We start from the raw sequence: 9,868 nt of genomic DNA on the forward strand, positions 1-9,868 counted from the left end.
CTCCCCAGGAGTTCTAAAGTGCAGCCAGGGTTGAGAACTTCTGCAGTAAAGAGAGATGGCTGAGAGACAGGGCCTGCCCACTGAGTGCCCACTGGATCCCAGCACCCAAATCAGGGCTTGCCAGATAGAAGGTGCTCAAGATATGTGGCCTGGATAAAGGAATAAATACTGCATGAATGAAGTGAAGGAAGTCACCAGCCAGTCGCTAGAAGCAGAGCAAGGGCAGGAGTAAGACTGGTCTTACGCTGAGTCCCCTAGAGGACTGACCAAGTGCTGCCTACACCCCTCCTGACTACAGACAAGACTGGCCCAGACTTTGAAGCTGGAGCTAGATAAAGCCTTATGTGGGGTCCTCAGAAGTGGGTAGAGGGGATGGCGGAGGGTGATCCAACAGCCCATTACAGATCAAGGACTGCTGTGAATCCCAAGCACACACATTAATGACTACTAAGCATGACAGAAGATAGCTCGTCTTTATTAAAGTATCCCATCTTCATATGAGTGGCCCTCCTCCCTCCACCACTAGATGGTGGTGACTTTCTATTACAAGGGGAGTGGTGGGGGAAGGGGGAGAGGCAGTCAACTTACTAACAGAAGTGGGGTGAACGAGGACCCTGAGAAGTGCAGGGTGGCATCCCACTTTCTCCTTTCTGCCTCCCCTGACACCCCACTTCATAGCCCTACTAACAGAAAGTCTTCTCTCCTTCCACTCCAAACCCTATTGCATCCCACTTCAAAGTAATATAAGATTCACCCACATACCCGTGCACTTCACTATGAGCAAAGCACTTCACATCTTTAACGCTCCCTTCTTGCTAATGACCCCCATCCTGGTGGTTCTAGGTGGACAGCTGATCTTTGGTGAGAGGGCCCATGCATGGCCATGTAAGAAAGCCCCCCAGTGAGGGTTGCAGCAAAGGGCCCAGGAGGCCAGGCCCCTGCTCCTGTGTTCTGGCCATCAGAGCCACTGAGAATCAGGCAGACTTGGTCCCTGACCTCTGGTCCCTGAACTCTGAAGACTCTTCATTATAATGGAAAGTCATTATATTTGTTTGCTAGAGATTTTGTGCTTTGCTTCTAACACTCTATCTTCTAACCTCCCCTAAATTCTGGGCCACTTCATATTCAATGGATGGAAAGCCTAGCTCTGTGGGACTCCACCACAACCACCATCTCTGAGCCAGGCAGACCCCAGAATCCACCTTGAGTGGGGGGAAGCTGGGAGTGTGGGGAACAGAAGGGACCCTGGGTGCCCAGCAACAAAGGGACAGCCTAGTGCCCCCACCTCTCTCTCTTCAAGAGGAACCTCTGCTGTGTGCATGGAGGCAGAGCCGTGGATGAGACTCACACACTAGGCAGAGGCTAATTTAAGGCTGCAGCTCCAGGTGTGGGAGATAATGAGGGGTAGGGGTGCAGAGTTAAGAAAGCAAGGATGAGCTCATCACTGTGGAAAGACCTTTGAGATCACCTCATCCTGTAATTTTCAAAATTTTTTAAAGCAGTTGAATTTTTTTCATACAAAACTCTCAAATGGAACTCCATCTAAGACGGAGCTGTTCTGATTAAAGCAAGAGAGGAGGTAGGAGTTGGGGATGGCTGGTTTGACCAGGATAGGAAGCCCACTTACTCAGACTACCTTCCAAATCCAAAAGTTCCTGAGGGACCTATGCAGAACGTTGAGGCCCTGGGTTTCACTTTGAAAAACCAATGGTCTAGCCCAAATCCTTAATTTTATTGATGGAAAAACTAGGTGATTTGTCGAGGGTCCCCACCGAGTCAGTGGCGGCACCAGGGCTAGAATTCAACCCCACTCCCACCCAACCCAGGTCTCTCTTCGCCCCCTCGCACTAGCTGGCTGGCCCCTACAGGCCTTGGGACCTTAGAGTGCCCCCGGGCCCACCAAGGGGAATCCTAGAAGGAACTGCGGAAGGAGAACTGCAGGTAGATGATCAGCAGCAGGACCGTGGCCCAAAACAAGCACCACGGGATAGAGAAGAAGTTGCAGCCTGAACCCTCCTCGGCTTGCGGCTTGGTGGGGCTGGGCGCCCGGGAGAAGGTGTAGGTGGTCGCCTCCTCCTCCAGCAGCTTCTCGCTAGGCTTCCAGTGCACGATGCCCTCCTGGCAGGCCTCGCAGAACTCGCCGCGGTGCCGCCGGTTATCTTGGCGGCTGGCCACGTGGATGCGGTACTGGCCACCACGCTCGCCATAGCACTGCTCACGCAGGCTGGTGATGAGGTTGTCCACCAGGCTCTCGATGTTCTCCTCCAGCATGCTGGACTCGTCCAGCCGCGAGGTGCCGCACTCGTAGCACAGCTGCTTGAAGACGCGCATGCGCACGGAGCCTGCCCGCTGGGCACGGTCCAGGTGCATGTGGAAGAGGATGACCACGTGGGGCGACTGCCAGGTATGCCAGCACCAGGAGCAGTGGAACCTGCGGGAAGGGGGAGCAGTAGGAGGAGAGGATGGAGTGGAGGTGGTGGAAACAGCTCCAGGAAGGGGGTTAGGGGAAGTAAGCAGAGCCTAGAGGTGGAGGTAAAGGCGGTGTGTTTACTGCCCCATGGGTTCATTAGCTATCCCCAGGCTGCCACCCAGCCTGCCCCTTGTGCCCTGTAGGACCAGAGCGGGCACCTCAGGATGCACCTGGCATCCAGCAGAGCTCTGTCCTTACCAGCCCACCTCCTCGGTGCTCTGCAGAGGCCTCGGATCTCTCCATCCCAATACCCGCAGGCCTTGCCCTTGGGACTTTGGTTCTGGGCATCTTTCCTCATCTGTAAAGTGCTCACGGTGCACTAGTGAGTCCTTCCTGCTCAGATTACCTTTGAGTCTGATAGCAGGGAATGGCCTGCACCATATAGGAAACGCTTAAGCCATCCACATATTCTTAGCTGTCAGCACCGACTGAACAGGCTAGACTCAAATCAGGAGAAAATGACACCATCACCACTTCTCACCTCTGGGCCAGTGGCAAGGTTAATGCATCCCAAGGCCCAGAGTGAGCTGACTTGGGCCAGCTGGGGATCACAGGTCACCAGCCAGGTCTGGAGGGGCCATAAGCCCTCCCCACTCAGCCCCACAATCTTTCCAGGTCTTCAGGAAGCTCCTAGGCCCTGCCAACAAATGTCCAGCCCTTTGAGCCCCTCTCATCAGCTAGTTTAGGGGTTTCATGTTTTCATTCTCATCTCTTCTCTTTCACTCACATCCTTTGAGGACTGTTTCCCCTCTCCCAGACTAGACTACAAAACTTGGCTTGGAAAATAGAACTGGAGGGACCTTAGAAATCACTTGATTAACACTTTGTTCTACTCTGAGGCACAGAAAAGATGGTGATCCGTGTACACACAGCTAGTTAGAGGCAGAGCCAGTACCCAGCACATAACAGGTGCTTGATAGATGTTTCTTCAATTGAATTGAATGGACTGAACCAGGGCAGGAAGGAAGGCCTTGCTTCTCACCCCCAGGGTGCACCACCTAGCCTCCCATCTTATGTCCCAAAGGTAAGTCTTTACGTAATAGACCTGTGGACAGGAGTGCTGGAAAGTCATCTCAGATATGATTTTACATACAAATCATCTAGGGACCTTGTTGAAATTCAGATCTGTTGAAATGCCGATTCTGAGTGAGTAGGTCTAGAATGAGGCCCGAGATTCTGCATCTTTAACAAGTTTCAGATGATAGTTATGCTGCTGCTCCGTGAACCGGAAGGCAAGGATCTAGGCTAACCCCTCCTTTTGCAAAAGGGGAAAATGAGGTCCAAGAAGGTAAGTGAATTACTCAAGAGCTGTGGAGCTAAGAGAAGAGGCATTTTCCAGTACACTTCATGTGTACAATACTTTATATTAAGTCAAGCTAAATTAAATAGATTGAAACTCAACTGTCCCAGGACCAGAGCACAGACCTTTTGACCCTCAGTGGACCTGAAACCCTCCTTCTCTTAGTTTTCAACCATTTTTAAGAGATTATTAAAATCTGAAAATAGGTAAAATGTCAGAGTTTAGAACGAATAAATATATTCCATCTCTTTTTCTAGAAGGGGAAACTATGGCTCAGAGAAGGAAAGTTACACCTGTGCTCAGGGGAACAGCTAGAATCAAGTTCAAGTGTCCCAATTCCCAGGGAGGGACCCTTTTTCTGCCTCCCGCTTAGACTGACCCTAAGCACCTGGGTTCTCCAGGTCTCCGTCTACTCTTTGAAGGTGCCCCAGGGGCTGCCTCCAGGGCCTCTACTTACTGAGGTACTCACCTGCCCGAGGCATGCAATTCCAAGTACTGCTTCCAGCCAGGGGCCAGCACATTGTGCTTGAGGTTGGGATCTATGATGAGGTCCCAGCTGTCAGCCGGCTTTGCCTCCTCCATCTTCTCGTAGAAGACTTTCTTCCATTCTTCTGTGGTCACGCTTTTACACATGGTCTCGTCAGTGGCGGGGGTGGGCAGGCTCCACCTGAGTGAGAATACAGAGAGCGAGGGCAGGTGCAGGGCAGGGCAGCGCAGTCTCCACGGTCTAAAAATCCTCATCGACAGGACTGGAATCAAGCAGGACCCAGCTCCCTCCTTTGTCCGCAGTGGAACCTGTTTCCACGGCAACCAGGCAGGGTGCCAAGAGACAGAGCTTGGGGAGGAGAGAGTCTCCTAGGGGGTGTTTCAGGGCCCCGAACTGAGGCTGCAGAGGCAGGGTTTGTCGGTCTCAGTACCCGAGGCAGGATGGGGGGCCTGAAAGAGGCTGAGCTTCAGCCCAAGTCACTCTGGCCTGCAAAGGGCATGTGGAGGCAAGGACCTGGGAGCTGGTTCAGCTTCACCTTCCTGCCCCTGAAGGCATCATCAGCATCTAGCTGCTATGGTAACCATGATGCCTTAGGGAGCCAAAGAGAATTAAGGGATGGGAAGATATAGACCTGTTAATAGATGCAGCAATAATAATAAACTCTCTCTGCACCCCCACACATCTCGTGACCAGCACTTGCCATTTACAAAAATGACTGGAGGTCTCTTTACCCACAATTGTTATTGCCACGGTACAGATCAGGAGCCTGGGACTCACTAAGCTCTTGAGGCCATACCAATTCATTAATTCATTCATTTCAAACATATGCCAGGTTCTATGACAGGTGGTTGTAACTGGGTATGTACCGAGTAACCAGAACACAACGGGATCTGTGCTGTGACAGCCAAGTGTAAGACCAGCCACCTGTGCTCAAAGCTGGGAGCCATTCCATCAGCCTGGCAGGAGCAGAAAAGATGATTTTCAACTTGATTATAGAAGAGGAACACAATATCCATGGGAAAAAACAGCCTTTTCTATAGGTGCCTCTCCTGCTATTTTTTAATAAATCATTTTTCCTTTATAAAAGTCATACAGGTTTATTATAGAAAAATTGTAAAATATAGATAAAATAAGGCAAAAATAAGACTCTTCCTAAGATCCATGCTCAAGATAATCACTGTTAATGTTACGCCATATGTACCCTGCCTGCTGTTCTTCTGTGTGCGTGTGTATATGTGTGTATATGCATTTATGTGTATAAACCTACACGTATTCTACATACCACGCTGTGATCTATTTTTTAAATAACAATATATCATGAATATTTTTCTAGGTCATTAATATCACTCCAACCTGTAGGCTGCCTGTATTCTGGTGTAGGGCTAGGCATAATTTATTTAGCCAGTCCTCTATTTGGGGGCATTAAATTTTTTTTTTTTTTCAGTCTCTCACAATTATACTCTTGCTACCTATTTGTATAAAACCTATTGATGAAGCTCATGGACCTGCATTCCAGGCATCAGAGATGATGCTTCCTTTAGCTGGAAAACACATCTCTTCACTCTACTCTCTACGGAAGCTTGATGTGGCAGAAGAATCTGAGCAGTCTCTTCAAGCAGTGTGACTTGTAGACAGCCTGCAGATCCTGAGTGTAGGGATGAAAACAAGGGCCTAAATCTCCCGTCTGGTACCGGAGACCGTCTTCCAGTTGCTCCTCTGCCTCTGCATGAATGCTTGGTGCCTTGACCTACTTTATTTTAGCCTCAGTTCATTCATCTTGGCAATGGGATGATAAGGAAGGAGTATCTGTAGTGATTAAAAGCAGGGTCTCTGGAATCACTTGCCTGTGTTCTTTTTGAATTGCCTTGTATCTTTCTAAGTAGCTATTTGATGTGTATCATTTTATTCTGGCAAAACATGTATCGATGTTCTTTGTGAACATATCTTTAACTTGCATAGTAACAGTAATCACTGTATAGTACTTACTAGGTATCAGGCATTGTCCTAAGTGCTTTATACATATTAATTTATTTCATCCTAATAACAACCTCTATAGGTAGGTAATAGCAGCAGCAGCTCCATTTTGCAAATATGTAAGCTAAATCAGAGAGGTTAGGTAACTTGCCCAAGATCCAATAGCTAATAATCAGTGCAACTGGGATTTGAACCAAGATGACTGTCTTCAAAGCCACAGCTTTAATCACTGTACTGCCCAGCATGGAATCTAGAACAAGACATTTGCTAAATAAATGTGTCTTTCTCATCACTGGGTATGGTCATTCCAGACTCTGAGAGTTGAGATTCGTGTCCTTGCAGCAAATGGCTCACTAGGCCACACTGAGGCCACAGCCCCTGGGAAGAGGAGTAAAGCGTGTTTGACCCACCAGACTCCCTGTTACTACTGCAGATACCACCTCTGCTGCTGAACTTAATGGAGCAACAGTGTCCACAGACCCCTGATGGCCAGAGTAAATATTTTAGAGCTGAAAGAGAAATTCAGCTTGAAATCTTACCAAAGAAAAGATAGCGCATGAAGCCATTCCTATGAAGCCATAAGCATTTGGTGATAGGCACCCTGGTTCAGTGGAAGGAACACTGAACTGGAAGTCTGGAGACATAAATATATATCCCAGCTCTGCTACTGGTTGACTTTGTGATCTTGGGCAAGTCATTTCTCTTCTCTTGGCCTCAGTTTGTCCACCTGTTTGATGAAAAATTAGATCAGATGGTAACATTAAGGCCCCCTCTGATTGGAACGACATATGGTTTCAAAGACCTTTGTACCTAGAAACCTGAATCCTTGGGGCAGAAGGTAGGATAGAGGCCAGCGGATGGAGGAGGGAAGCTTCTAATGAGGCATTGCAAGTAGTGTCTGGAGTCAGGGTCTGTCTCCTTGGGGCCTGCTACATAGCTGAGGAGCTCTGGGGAGGTGTCACTCCACTAGCTTTGTACTGCACACAGTAAGAAGGACAGAAATTAAATCGGAGCCTTTGAATATTAACACTAGAAAGGATTTTTAAGTTCATCAAACTTTTATCCTTCAAGTCACTATTCTTGCCTCTGAATTAAGGCAGTCAATGCCCAATGAAGTGAACTGACTTAACCAGCCTCAGAGGGATGAGCTAAGCTAAGGGGTGCTAAGGTTGCAGCCATGGGCCAAGGTGAGAATGGAGGCCTAGGACATTCCCAGAAAGTTTGTGAAACTAAGAGAAGCTTATGGAACTTGCCCTGGAGCCAAAGTGTGTTACCCAACCAGGAACGAATTCTCTAGAAGTATTTTGCAGTTGTTACTACAATAAACATTATGATGAAAAACAAGAACACAGAAGGTAAGAATTACCAGCATTGTATATGTGTGTGTGTGTGTGTGTGTGTGTAATCAGCTGATGCAATCCCCATTGGCACAAGTTATGTTTAATTTAGGACCTGAGCTTGCTATGCAGAGACCAATGTAACACATCCTTCTGTATAGCAGAATGTTTTTTCTAATAAAATAGAATTTCTATCAAGACGGATAACCCTATTGAAACTTGTTCTCTGTCAAGTGAACTCCGATGCTATGAAATCCACAATTTAGAGATTGCCAATCTAAACATCTTTAAAGCCAATGGCCTCACCTTGGCCAATTTCTTAAAGTTTGTGATCATGATTTAAATCCATAAAATGGTTTAAAACTAAATCCCTAACTATTATTATCCTGTAAATATCCCTGAGATTTGGAAATGATAAAAAACACTAAAATGCAAGAAAGAAAAAAAAAATAAACCAAATCCCCAACTAGAAAATAGAATAGTGAAAAAAACAGAAAAGAAAACCATGTCTCTAATTTGTTATTTGATTCAATAAGAAATACTTTATAAAGCTTATTATTCTATTATTGCTTATCAAAATGTTACAAAATAAACTCTGTCACTCTTGAAATGATGCATTAATGGAAAGTGATTTTCATCCACAGGCAATTCCATACCCCTAAGGGGCATTTGGGAAAGGGGAGGGGTATTTGGGGGGGATGAGTCAATTACTAGAATTTCTACTGGCACTCAGTGCCCAGGGACCAAGGATCTAAATGTGCCTGACAGTTCCACAACAAAGAATTTTTCTTCCCAGAATGTTCCACCCTTGCTGAACCCAATAGTAAGCACCTCCATAATCTGTTGGTTTATTGGTATAAAGAAAGAGTCCAAGTAGTAGTCTCAGCTTCCAATTTAATGGAACTACTGTTTTGTTCCCTGGTGGAAACACCATTCCTTGGTTCCTCCATTGGGAACCAAGACCTCTAAACCAGCAGAGTCCAAAGTTGTCAGGACAGAAAGCAAAGAATCAAACAAAAAACAAACAAACAAAAGCACTAGTGTACCATTAGGGGTAATTTTGAGAGAGTATTTCCACCTCTTAATTCGTGGGTCTAAGAAAAACAGCACCAAATCTTGGTTGCTAATTCAGAGCATATGCCACATCCTGGAGAACATTACCCCAGCCCGGCAAGGTGCTGTCACCTAGATGGTTCTATAACTGAGTCTTCCAAAGGCCATCCTACTGTTCAATCAGACCAGATGCTTCAGGGGGATATGGTGAGATGAATGAATTCCATGTGCATGAGCCTATTGCCAGGTTTCATTTGCTTTAAAATGAATTCCTTTTCAGAAGCAATGCTATATGAAATATCACCGTAGTAAATAAGGTACTCTCTAAGTCCACTGCTGCACGTCTAAATGCCTGTAGCAGAGAGCAACACTGAACACTTGAGTGGGGCATGATTCCTTGGAGAATCAGCCAACCACCTGGTGGCAGTTTAATTATACTGGACTGTTTCCATCCAGGAAGGGGCAGAGCTTTGTTCTCACTGGAACAGACAATTACTATGCACATAGGTTTGCCTTCCTTCTCCACAATGTTTCTGCCATTTGTGCACTTTCAGACTGCCTTGTTCACTATTCTGATACTCCTCTGCTTAGGCCCTCAGCTTAGCTGCTTAGGCTTTCTCACTGCATGGTGGTTGGTTTCCAAAAAGGAGGATTTCAAGAGGAAACAAATGGAAGCTGCCAGCCCTCTTAATATCGGGGTCAGAAATCCCAGAACATCACCCCCATCATATTCTATTGGTCAAAGCAATCACAGGGCCAGATTTAAGAGGATGGGAAATAAACTCAACCTCTTGATGGGGAAGTGGCATGTGCCTACAGGGAGGGAAGGAATTGATGGTGGCCATCTTTGGAGACCATCTTCCACAATGCCCAATCATTTCTTATCCTGCAAAAAGCTTAGTGCCTTGAGAAAGCTATGTCAAATTCTATGATGTAAGTAGAGGTTGACGTCATTTTGCAAAAAAGTAAACTAAGGATTGGAGAGGCAAAGTAGCAAAGAGTAAACTAAATCCAGTAAGCCCAACCCCAAAACATAACCAGAAAAGTACTCAGCCTGCCACTACCACCCACCCCTGCATGCCAATCATGATGTATAACAATATTTTCCTCTCCTTCCCCTCCTTCCCTCACTACCACCATTGAGCTGTTCTTCCAAGCCGTCACTCAATTTTGTGAGTCGCATGTGCCACTGTTGTGCAGGGCTCTATCAGAGCTACAGCCATGCCTCATCCCCATTTGTCACAGCC

At 46.8% G+C, this 9,868-nt stretch overlaps 1 protein-coding gene across 1 annotated transcript; it reads right to left on the minus strand.

Moving 5' to 3' along the window:
• Positions 1 to 837: 837 nt before the first annotated feature.
• On the minus strand, positions 838 to 4,922 carry RTP1 (receptor transporter protein 1). The gene is made up of 2 exons (XM_046659537.1): positions 4,240 to 4,922; positions 838 to 2,431 (listed from the first exon to the last, which is right to left on the minus strand). The coding sequence occupies exons 1-2, from the start codon at positions 4,509 to 4,511 to the stop codon at positions 1,912 to 1,914; spliced, it is 792 nt and encodes a 263-aa protein (XP_046515493.1). The 5' UTR covers positions 4,512 to 4,922; the 3' UTR covers positions 838 to 1,911.
• Between the last annotated feature and the right edge of the window lie 4,946 nt (positions 4,923 to 9,868).

The sequence above is a fragment of the Equus quagga genome, chromosome 4, assembly GCF_021613505.1.
Source record: "Equus quagga isolate Etosha38 chromosome 4, UCLA_HA_Equagga_1.0, whole genome shotgun sequence".
Classification (NCBI taxonomy): domain Eukaryota; kingdom Metazoa; phylum Chordata; class Mammalia; order Perissodactyla; family Equidae; genus Equus; species Equus quagga.

Coding starts and splice junctions, on each gene's coding strand:
- RTP1 (XM_046659537.1), bottom strand. CDS start 4,511: ATGAGGATTTTTAGACCGTGGAGACTGCGCTGCCCTGCCCTGCACCTG. Junction 2,432..4,239: donor GAATTGCATGCCTCGGGCAG/GTGAGTACCTCA, acceptor CCCTTCCCGCAG/GTTCCACTGCTCCTGGTGCT.